Source organism: Saccopteryx leptura, chromosome 2 (assembly GCF_036850995.1).
Source record: "Saccopteryx leptura isolate mSacLep1 chromosome 2, mSacLep1_pri_phased_curated, whole genome shotgun sequence".
NCBI lineage: Eukaryota > Metazoa > Chordata > Mammalia > Chiroptera > Emballonuridae > Saccopteryx > Saccopteryx leptura.
Genome location: NC_089504.1, coordinates 228,311,730 through 228,322,728, shown reverse-complemented (window position 1 = coordinate 228,322,728; position 10,999 = coordinate 228,311,730). Strand labels below are relative to the sequence as shown.

Here is a 10,999-nt window from a genome sequence, read left to right as displayed (position 1 = left end):
ACGTTCTTAATGGGGATCATCACTGCTGTCACCCGAGTGGTGGCCTGTGGCCCGTCTACTTGGCTGGTGTCCTGGGGCTGACCGAGCGGCATTTGTGCTGACTGGGGTCATGCTGTGTTTGCCAGTTAGCTGTGGTAGTCAGACACCGATTGGGTCACGCTGAAGACATTCCTGTTGTGTGAAGCAAGCCTGTTTGTATTTTAGGTTTGCCAGAGACTAATGAATTAAAACATTTGGACTCTCTGCAACTTGCTGTTTATCAATGCCTCTGACAGGAGGAGGGTTTCTCTTGCTCCTGCTTTTTCTAGAAGCATGACAACATCCCGGCTGTTGGAGAGGCGAGGGCAGGAGAGGGTGGCAGCGGGAAGCGGAACAGGAGGCCCGTGGGACGCGGGTCTGGGGACAGCAGGTAGCAGAGCCGGCCTGACAGCTGTCACTGCTCCTCAGACTGTCAGTGGCTGCTCCACGGCAGGTGCAGTGTCTGACTGAGCTTCTGCCGCACAGAGTGACGGCCGGCCAAGGCAGTGCTGGCCCTGGATCACACGAGGGCACACACTCCGCCGAGTGAGGTAAGGAACAGGTGTGATGCCCGCTAACCGCACAGCACCAGCCGCTCAACCACAGCTCTGTCGCAGCCCAGGGCAGGGATGGAAAGGCAAGCTGGTGCAGGGACTCTTGGGGTGGACCCTGTGTGGTATTCAAAATCCACCCGACTTGGCGGCCGCCACCCTTTCGAGGCACACAGATGTGTGGGTTGTGTAGGGGAGCGGCTCTGTCTGTGTCTCTGAGTTTGTCACTTCCCTTTCCCTGGAGGCAGTCTGCCACCTCTGTGCACAGTGCCCGGTGCAGGCAGTGCTGGGAGCCTCAGTTGGAAGAGCAGCCCAGCTTTGCACCCTGAGGCGTTCTGGTAACGTGGCTTGCTGATTGTACGATGTGTGACTATAAGACTTTTATCTTTTAGTCACAACAGAAAGGGGGTTGTATTGTTTGTTTTGTTGAATTGGAGGCAGTCTGTTCTATCCCCCAGGAACAGGTGGCTAACAGGATGCTTGATTCTAAGCAGATGAAGCTGCATAGCAATGTTATGTCAGGGCTAAGAGGAAGCAAATCCTGGCTGAGAAACAGGTTTATATCACCCTCTTCTTATGTTGGGTGTTTCATGTCACTACTCTCTCTAACGCAGAACGGTGTGACATGCAGTCCTTTGGGTTTCCTCACTACTTGTAATGTGAAATGAATGGACCGAACATTATTCTAATTGCATGATAAACAGTTGCTGGGGTTTTTTTCCCCCCAAACAAAACTAAGTATTGAACATAAGCCTGTTTTCTTTCCACATACTGGGTGAGATGGTTCTATATATATGTCATGTCTAAATATACATGTACATATATATGCATTTGCTTTGGCTCTATAAATAATTGTAAAAACAAAGTTCAGTGTTCTAGACACTATTTTTAGATAGAAAAAAAAAGTTATGGGAAAGATTCAGGGACCTTCTTGTGAGAAAATGTCCCACTGAAGCAGTTCCCAGAATCTTGCTTAAGGATGGCTAAAGAGATGATTTATATTTTGCCATTTTTAGAGATATTTTCTTTAAAATATCATTCAGAGTTTTTGGTTTATTGTTTACATGAGAAGGAAAGTAGAGGGTTTAGGGGAAACATGACTAAAAAATAAAAAAAGTTAAAAAATATATGGGTGGGGCAAACGTACATTTTCAGTTGTGAGTGCACGAAACAGACTTTATTCCTGCATTATTATTTATTTATTATTGTATTGTTTTCAATACAAACAACTGTAAACCTATGTTTGCCCCACCTTGTATGTATTTAAATAACAAAGATGTAGTTATAACAATATCTTTTCCTAGTGCCAGTGGATAAAAATTATCATATATCTTGGTGTAAATGTGTTTGGGCTAAATTCTCTGTTATGACAAAGAAATAGTCGTGTTTTTGCCCACCCTGACACATCTTATCTGCAGGATACTTTCCCACTCAGTCTCCCTAGCTTATTAATTAAATAATAATCTAATAGATGAGGCAGAACATCAATGGGGTGTCTCCCAGTTTTGTCTTTTGCTTATATTGTGCATTAAGACGTGTAACCATAGAGCTCTCGCCAGATTTACAGGTAGTCGGTCAGATGTTTAAAGCACATCATTTTCATAATGTAACTGGGATATTTTAAATTAGTCTTTGACATTCTTCAAATGACTCCATGATACTCATTCTTTACCACCCCAGGTCAAGGACTCACATCCGCCTTAGACTTTTGAGCTAGCCCAGTGTAACAGGAATCCATCTGACTCCCAGTGAAGACTTCTTTATCCCCCTCAATTAAAAATAAAATGAAAGCCTTCTAAAGGCCAGGTTGGACTGGTCAGTGTGAAGGGATGCTAAAAATATCTTGTACATTTTATTCTAGATGTATGTTTCCAAAGCATTGTTTTTCTATGTCAGAGAAAGGACTTAAATGGGGCTGGTGCACACCTTCGGGGTAGGGAAGGGAAGCTAGTTCATGGGAGTACCTTTAGAATAAGGAAGCAATGCTTAGCTGGCCTTCCACTCCAAGGACCCCTGGGTGTCACGCAGATGCTCAGGGGTGACATGATGATGCCTTCTCGTTCTGCAGCTGGAAGACTCGGGGGGAGGCCGAGGTTCCGGTGCCCACATGATCAGAGCGGCCAGGGTCCCTGCGGATCAGCCCGTGCGCATCGCCTTCAGCCTTGACGATGCCTCAGGTACGCACCTGCCCACAGCCCTCCAGCTGCTCCAGGCATGCCTGCCTGCTCGCGGGGGCGTCCGGAGAACCCCTGCGGGAGCTTACCTCGTCTCTCTTTCTTTGGTCATTTTAGTTCATTTCTTCTTCTTTTCTCCCTTCCCTATTTTGCTTCCTTTTAGTATAAGAGCCATGGGCTATGACAATGTCTAGCAACAGCAAAATAGGTCATTGCTAAGCCTTCCTGAGGAAACGTATACTGGGAGCTGGCAGTCGGTCGGGGTGTAAAAATATCGCTGTCTGGGTTCCAGCAGCACTTCCTGAAGCCTAAGCTCCTCAGTGGGACCCCTGTTCCCACATTTCCACTGAGCTTGTGACCTAGGACAGGTGAGGCTGCCTTCCTTGAATAGCAGGGTCTGAGGTGAGGCTGCCACACCTGGAGCCTGCGGCTGGCTCTCTCCATGACGTTCCAGCACACACGGGCATCGCACCATCCCCAACAGGGACCTCAGCTGGTGTGAGGTCACAGCAGTGATCAAGGAAGGCTTGGGCCTCTTCCACACATTCAGCTGTCACCCTCAGCCTAATGTCATCTGTGAATGTCACGTGAGCACATGCTCAGGCAGCATAGTCTCTTAGACTTTGGATCTTTTGAGGATTGATTTTCTATATCTATCTATCTATCTATCTATCTATCTATCTATCTATCTATCTATCTATATCTATCTATCTATCTATCTATCTATCTATCTATCTATCTATCTATCTATCTATCATCTGTCTTCTATTATCTATCTATCTATCTATCTATCTATCTATCTATCTATCTATCTATCTATCTATCTATCTATCTATCTATCATCATCATCTATCATCTACTTTTTCTTCCAACAATGCCCATATAGAGGAATGGCTGAAAAGGGACAGTTTCCTCCCTAACTAGTGCAAAGGAAGGATTAGGCTCCGTGAAGTCTGACCTAACAGGCAGCTCAGGCTGTGCTTTGCCAAGGATCGCACTGGTAGCCTCGCTGCCCCTGTTTCCTGGACTGTGCAGCCCCCCGGGATGTTGGTTGGTTCTGCAGCACAAGAGGGGAAGCCTGGTCTCTTTGTCACCTGGTCTTTCCATGGCCTGCTCTGGTCCTGTCTGTCACTCCTCCCCACATGTATGTCCCTATATGTGTTCCTTTGAAAGGGAGCAGGGAAGGGAAATCCTCCCAATAGGCAAACCAGTGCATCGCAGCACAGAAATGACAAGTGGCATTACTTGCATTTGTGTTTTGTGTTAGGTATTTACTTGTGGTGGCATTAATATTCCAAGCATGCAGAGACAGAGACTGGGGAGCCGAGACCACACTCATAGTGAGTAGTGGAGTTTTAACTTAAACTCCGGTCACTAGACAGGCAATCGAGCTCTCTCCATTTCCATGCTGCGTCTCTAAGAAGAAAAAGAAAACTGTGTGTGGTGAGAGGGTCTTTAAGACTTCTGTACTGTCTGCTCAATTTACCTGTAACCTAAAACTGCTCTAAAAGATAAAGTCTTTTAATTAAAATCAAACAAAAACACATAAGAATAAAAAAAAACCCTTTTGTTTTCATGTGTTTTGTAAAGGCAAGATTTTGAGAGGCAGTCCGTGTTGAGTGGCTACCTCACAGGACAGACACATGTAACCCCAAATCGAGGAGAAAGAAGATGTATCATTTGTGTTCATGTCCCATGCAAGCAGAACAAGCTCTGTTAAACTTAGCAGCCTTACAAAGAAAATTTCATTATATTAAGCTAGTGTATTCCAAGATATCATTGTATTATAATTCAGGACGAGACAAGTACTGTTCCCTCATCTTTATTTTAACAGAATTTGTGTATGTACAAGGAAAGCCATTGAGAGGGGACTCTGGACCTTGGGTTGCATAAACAGACTCTGCCTTGAAGTACAAGGTGGATAGCTTGTCATTGATTTGCCACCATCTTTCTCACTCTCCTGGCCCCTGCCTGGGAGGTCTTGCATGTTTTTCATCAGTCATTTTAGACTGATTTGTTTCTGTTTCTTTCAAGTGACCAGAGAATGCTCACTTGTAAAAAAATTTCTGATATTGCAGCATCAAATAATGATGATCATTTATTCAAATAAATAAACTATTCCTGTGCATCCCTAATCTTGATGTATAGGAACTCATCTTCTTGTAACCAGTAGGTCCCCATATCTTTAGAAAGGACACCTGACTAGGGTACTCAAGGGCAGGAGTTGGTATTTCTCAACCTTAAAATAATCACCTGAGAGCACCCGTTAAAAATCAAGTCCCGGCCTGACCTGTGGTGGCGCAGTGGATAAAGCGTTGACCTGGAATGCTGAGGTTGCCGGTTCAAAACCCTGGGCTTGCCCGGTAAAGGCACATATGGGAGTTGAAGCTTCCTGCTCCTCCCCCCTTCTCTCTCTCTCTCTCTTTCTCTCTCTCTCTCTCTCTCTCTCTCCTCTAAAATGAATAAATAAAAAAAAATAATTTAAAAAAATCAAGTCCCATGTGCCAACTTCTGTATCTGACAATGCGTTGGGCCCAGACTGGGGCCCAGACTGAAGCCCAGGAGTCTGCAGTTTTGCATTCACAAAGGTTGCAAGTGCACAGAAGGGTGTTTTGCCCATACCTGAGGACATTCCCTGTGGAATCCTGAAATAAGAGAGTGTGGGGTATCCACTGAGCAGCTCTGCCCCCATCACACTGGGCATGCCTTTCAAATTCCAGTGCATGTGGCATATTGGCATACAGACCACATATCAGGGAGAAACATCCCAGACTATCAAAGGAAATGGGATGACTAATGTGGACCTTCAGGGAATAATTTTAGTGTTGAATTTATTGTTGAGGATCAAGTAGAGTCCATGAAAAAAGGATTCCTTTTTCCCTGTGAATGTTGACTTATTCATTTCTTATGAGCTTAATATGGTATTTATTTCATTAATTATGTTAGGGTTATTTTTCTTTTCTTTCTTTTCATATTTCTCTGAGACAATTTAGAATAGAGGTTAAGAACGTAGGGTTTTAGAATCAGTAAGGTGTGGTTACTAGACCCATTTCCATCATTATTTGTATGATCTGGGCAAATTACTAAACTTTCTTGAACTTCAGTTTTCCATAAGATGTGTAAGATGATTCACAGAGTGTTGTAAGAATCAAATAACACTACACAGGTGAAGAATTTCCAATAGTGCTTGACACAAATGAAATACTCAGCTGGTCCCTGATCCTGCCTACATAGAGTTTATAGTACAAGCGACCAGTGATAGGGACCTGTTCTCTAGCTGGTGGGTGTGGGTGTCCCTGCTTCTCCTCTTATCAGTGACCTGACCTTGACTTAGTTTCTACACTCCCAGACTATGTCCGAGGTGTGCCAAAGAGGGTACGGCATGCTTCTTCCTCTGGTTTCATTTAGTATTTCTCAACCTTAAAATAATCACCTGAGAGCAGTCTTCAAAAATACAAGTCCCATGTGCCAACTTCTGTATCTGACAATGCGTTGGGCCCAGACTGGGGGAAATCTGCATCTGGGGGAAATCTGATTATATTACAAAGGTCTTTTTTCTTTCCCCTAAAACTTGCTTCCTTTATTCCAGCCTCTGGAATAAAGGAAGCATGAGATACAGCATATCATGCAGAGCAGATACAGCAGCTTCTTGGAGAACATGGTGGTCAACCTGGGCTTGAAGGTGGGTAGGGTATGGGAAGGCAGTGTAGGAAAGGTGCCATTTCTGGGTACTGGGTACAAAAAAAGGTGCTATTTATCTTTCAACAGTTCTTCCTTTTCCCTCCAAACACGAAGCATGAGCAACACCTGAGTTAGGAAGAGTATGATATATTCCTTAAGTGCTAACGCCCTCCTCACCTGGAGCAGGGGCTGAACTGTGCACAGTGACGCCCCCCTGAGCTTGCTTACCTGGGCGCTGGGGCTGCAGCCTCATGGAGAATGTGTGTCTGTTCAGCCAGTGTGAACCAGAGTTCTCCAGCCACTCTAAAAGGCTCAGCAAAGGAGCTTGGACTTGATCCAAAGTGATAGAGTGTGAAAAGCTCTTGAGCAAGGGAGTGATATGATGACAATGTGTGATTTGTGGGTCAGTCTGGACTGTGGAGAGGAGAAATGGAGGGGGTTTTCTGTAATGGTGTGCGACAATGGGATGAGTCCTGGATTAGATGACAGGATGACTAGGTTCAGAGCACACTCTGAAGGGAGGTGAGAAGGACCTGCTCACAGACTGTCCCTTGAAGACGGGGACTCTGTCGCTGTTCATTGACAGCAGAGTGAGCCTCGAGACCCCAAATAGACCACTCTCTCCAGAGGCTGGAATAAAGGAAGCAAGTTTTAGGGGAAAGAAAAAAGACCTTTGTAATATAATCACCATTTCTGGTCTATCATTGGAAAACTCCACGAAGTAACATGTAGCTAAATGTTTCCGGAAGCTGCACTGTGTATCTTTAAACTAATGATACCGTTGGGATGGCTTCCAAACTGGCAATTCTGAAGTATTAGCTTTCTAAATTGAGACCTTCATGGAGTTAGTTTTCACAACAGAAAATTCAATTTCCCAGCAGAAAAGAAACGTGAATCTCTCTTCTTGGGTTTCTTCTCCAACTAGAGAGTAGGGAGAATCGGGCTGCCCTGAGGATTTCATGCTAATTACTCGAGAGTTTTCTTTCCCTTCCGGGGAGCCAAAACCTGACATACTCACACATAAATGTGGAGAATCCCTAAGCTTTGGGATTGTTTGTTTGTTTGTTTATTTATTTATTTATTTATATTTTAGTTTTTATTTAAAAAGTGGTGTCAAGGATATTGGTTTCGGCCCAAGCTGGTGGCTTTCAGCATTTTGTTTAAAAAAATATCTTTTGAGCTATTTTTATAACTAGCATATATTAATCACATGATATTCAGTTAAAAAACTCCAAGACCCATTCTGTGGGTGTTTCTTTCAAGAAAAACTATCTTCTCCTGCATATCGGAGCAGTTTTGTGTGTATCTGAAGCAGCTACCCTTGATCTAACTGTTTTTGGGGTTTTTTTGTGAATGTTTCTCTTTGTCACGTGCCAAACTGGCTCTCAGCGAAACTGGGATGCTGGTGATGGGTGTCTTGTCATTGTCCTCTTCCTTCAGCCTTCTCTGCTATTGGACCCTTTGGTTTTGTTTCCTTTGTCACCCTTGGGGCCCCAAGATTCTGGTGATCTCTCTGTCCAGGCCCTCAATCCTTGTTCTCTCCAGGTCCCAGGAAACCTCGTTCACATGAAGCAACAAAAGAGTACTGACGTATATAGCTTTTCACTTCTCTCAGAGTGTGTGTGTGTTCAACTATGCATACCCACAGGGGAATCAGCAGGAGGTCAAGGGATAAAGTTACCACTGGAAGTTTGGTGGATGGCACTTAGGGACATGGGGGCTAGGGCACGTCCTGTCCCAGCTCTGCCCTGCGTTTAAAGCTGCTCAGCTCATAGACAAGCGTGGGCCAGGTGGGAGAAAGACCTGCTCTGTCTGCACTCTTCCTGAGCAGAGCTGGGCCCCAGAATGCAAACTTCAATGTATTCCGGACGACTCAGAGGGAAGATGTTATTATACCTATTTTACAGACGTGGATCATTGTCTATAGGAGGGTAAGTAACTTGCCTCGAATGGCAGTTAATAGTATTAAAAAGGGATTCAAAGCCAGGCCCTTGGGGCTGATTTTCCTTGAGTACCCATTTGGCCAGTGGGATCCACGTGATAAGAGAAAGATGAATGTTCCTGACAGCAGAGAGCTCCTCGGTGGTCATGCAAAATGATGGATGAAGGTTAGTTCTGATATTTTTTATAGAACTGGAAAAAAAAAGTAGAGGTAAATTTTATTTGGTGGTAAATATACTTCCTAGAGGCTCTTTTTTAAAGCAGAGGTTTCTGGGTGAGTATGTTATAAGCTAAATAAGTAAAAATAGTCTTACAAAAAGGGTAAATCCTGGTAAGACTCACAAAATGATAGCTACAATAATAGTGTTTAGATGAATGTTTCTAAGAAATATAAAACCTGTCCCACAACTAAATCAGATCTCCCTGTGCTAAGAAATACCATTTAGTCTATTTGATGTGTGATCTTATCTACCTTATAGTTTTAGGTATTGGTTCAGGTAACATGATGATTAATACTAATCACAGACCCTGGGTGGGGGGCTCAGTGGATAGAGTATTGTCCCTGTGCATTGAGGGCACAAGTTCGATCCCTGGTTAGGGCACATATGAGAAGCAACCAATGAGTGCTCAACTAAATGGAACAACTAAGTGGAACAACGAGTTGATGCTTCTCTCTCCCTTCCTCTTTTTCTCTTTCAAATTTATGAAAAAAAAATTTTTTTTTTAAAGATTTTATTTATTCATTTTAGAGAAGGGGGGAGAGAGGGGGGAGGAGCAGGAAGCATCAACTCCCATATATGCCTTGACTGGGCAAGCCCAGGGTTTCGAACCAGCAACCTCAGCGTTCCAGGTCAACGCTTTATCCACTGAGCCACCACAGGTCAGGCTGGAAAAATTTTTTTTAAATAGAAAAATATTAATTATAAAGAATTGATCATCTGCCAGGTGTCATACCAAATCTCTGCCGGCATCCACATCTGTGTTTATATCTATGTCCATATTTACATATGGACATTTACATTGTCCATATGTCCATATTTATATCTGTACTTTTAATTTCATGGGCACTGAAAATCTAATGTGTTTTAAAGAATTCACATCTCTTAATGCTTAACAAGCAGGAGATAAAGTTTGAAAAAGCTGTTGATGTGATGCTCTATTGAGAAGCTAGGTATCCAGACATTTATAAAAGTTGTTTGATATATTATTAATGTGTTGGCAGCCTTATATCACTTACTTTAGTTCTATAAATTAAATATTAATCTTGATTTAGATTTAAAACGAAAGTGCTTAAAGTCCTTTCATGCACAGGATAATTTTTTACACAATATTTCATATAGAAAGTGTTTGCATTGATAGGAAACTGAAAGAGAAACGCAATTGTTAAGCTGAGATTTAAAGGAAAAGAGTAAGCCTGCAGGACCTGAGGTGGGGCTGCTCCAGGGAAGTCTGCTCTGACTGGCACAGGGGAGCTAAGCAGTGAGAGGCTGTGCTTGTATTATTCAGGTGAAGACTAGTGATGCTGTCCACTCCCACCGTAGTGCATGCACACACACACTCACACACACTCACAGTTACACACGCATGCACACAAGCAAAGGTGCTTTGTCTCCCCATGACCCTTTTGTTCAGATTTATGGTTAAAAGAAATAGAAACTAAACTTAATTATATTAGGCATTTATTATGTATTATTACTGATTATTTCCTAGGTACCAGGTTTTAGGACAAATGATTGATATATGCATTCCTCTACTAATAACTAGTGTCTGAGACAGGTAACACCATGCCCATTTTGCAGAGGAGAAAACTGAGTCTCAGAGAGGTTACTTTGGTTGTCCACATTCACCAAGTAAAAAGTGGCTGACCCAAGCTTCAAATGCAGGTTTGTCCTCCAGAATGTTGTGCTGACCAGCGGGGTCCTAAGTGGCAAGCAGTTCCCAGGAGAGTTTCTGCAATGGCCTGGGCACTGCAGCCACTGCCCAAACTCACTTGCCCTTAAGGTGTGTTTGTCTCTGGTGCCCTGAAGGATGGTCTCCAGGGTATCAGCATTTGGGTCAAACTGCCGACAGGACCAGCTACATGATTTGTGGGGGGTCAGTGCAGACCTGGGGCTCCTGTTCAGGAATGATGAAGAATCCACAGACATTGTGGGCAGAACATTATACCTCTGTGGGCCCACCTGGCCCAAGGGCTCCATGTAATGGGCAGGCGGGTGACCATGAGGCTAGCTCTGATTGCTGGGTGTGCGGGGAGATGAAGTGGAGTCTGAGCAGTGGCTTCTCAGGGTCCTGGCTGGGAGTGGGAAAGAGGATGATGATGTCCCTGAGAAGGCTCCCCTGCACACTGCGGTGGGTCTCCTCTGAGTGAATCTGATGTCCCGGTCCAGCCCCCGACTGTGTCTGGGTGAGGAGCCCAGTGGCTCTAAAAGGCTGATCGACACACCTGGTCTGGCTTTGATGACATTTTCACCTTGCTTATGTAAAACAGAAGAAATAAGGACATGGCAGTGAGGATTTTTCAGTGTTTGCTTTTATCTACAAAGCTAAATTTATCCAATATAATGAGCACTCTTCTGGTCGAAGATGACGCTTGTCTTATGATTTTGGTGTCCGAATGTTCTCTGTCATGAAGAG

The 10,999-nt window shown here is 44.0% G+C and overlaps 1 protein-coding gene across 1 annotated transcript in view; it reads left to right on the top strand.

The window, feature by feature from the left end:
- The first annotated feature begins 281 nt into the window (after positions 1-281).
- The window catches only part of MAP3K7CL (MAP3K7 C-terminal like), a 33,972-nt gene continuing 23,254 nt past the window's right edge, over positions 282-10,999 (top strand). The window contains exons 1-2 of the mRNA XM_066370410.1: positions 282-569; positions 2,638-2,746. Coding sequence (XP_066226507.1) covers positions 2,677-2,746 — 70 coding nt within the window. The 5' untranslated portion in view covers positions 282-569; positions 2,638-2,676. The remainder of the gene's footprint in view (positions 570-2,637; positions 2,747-10,999) is intronic.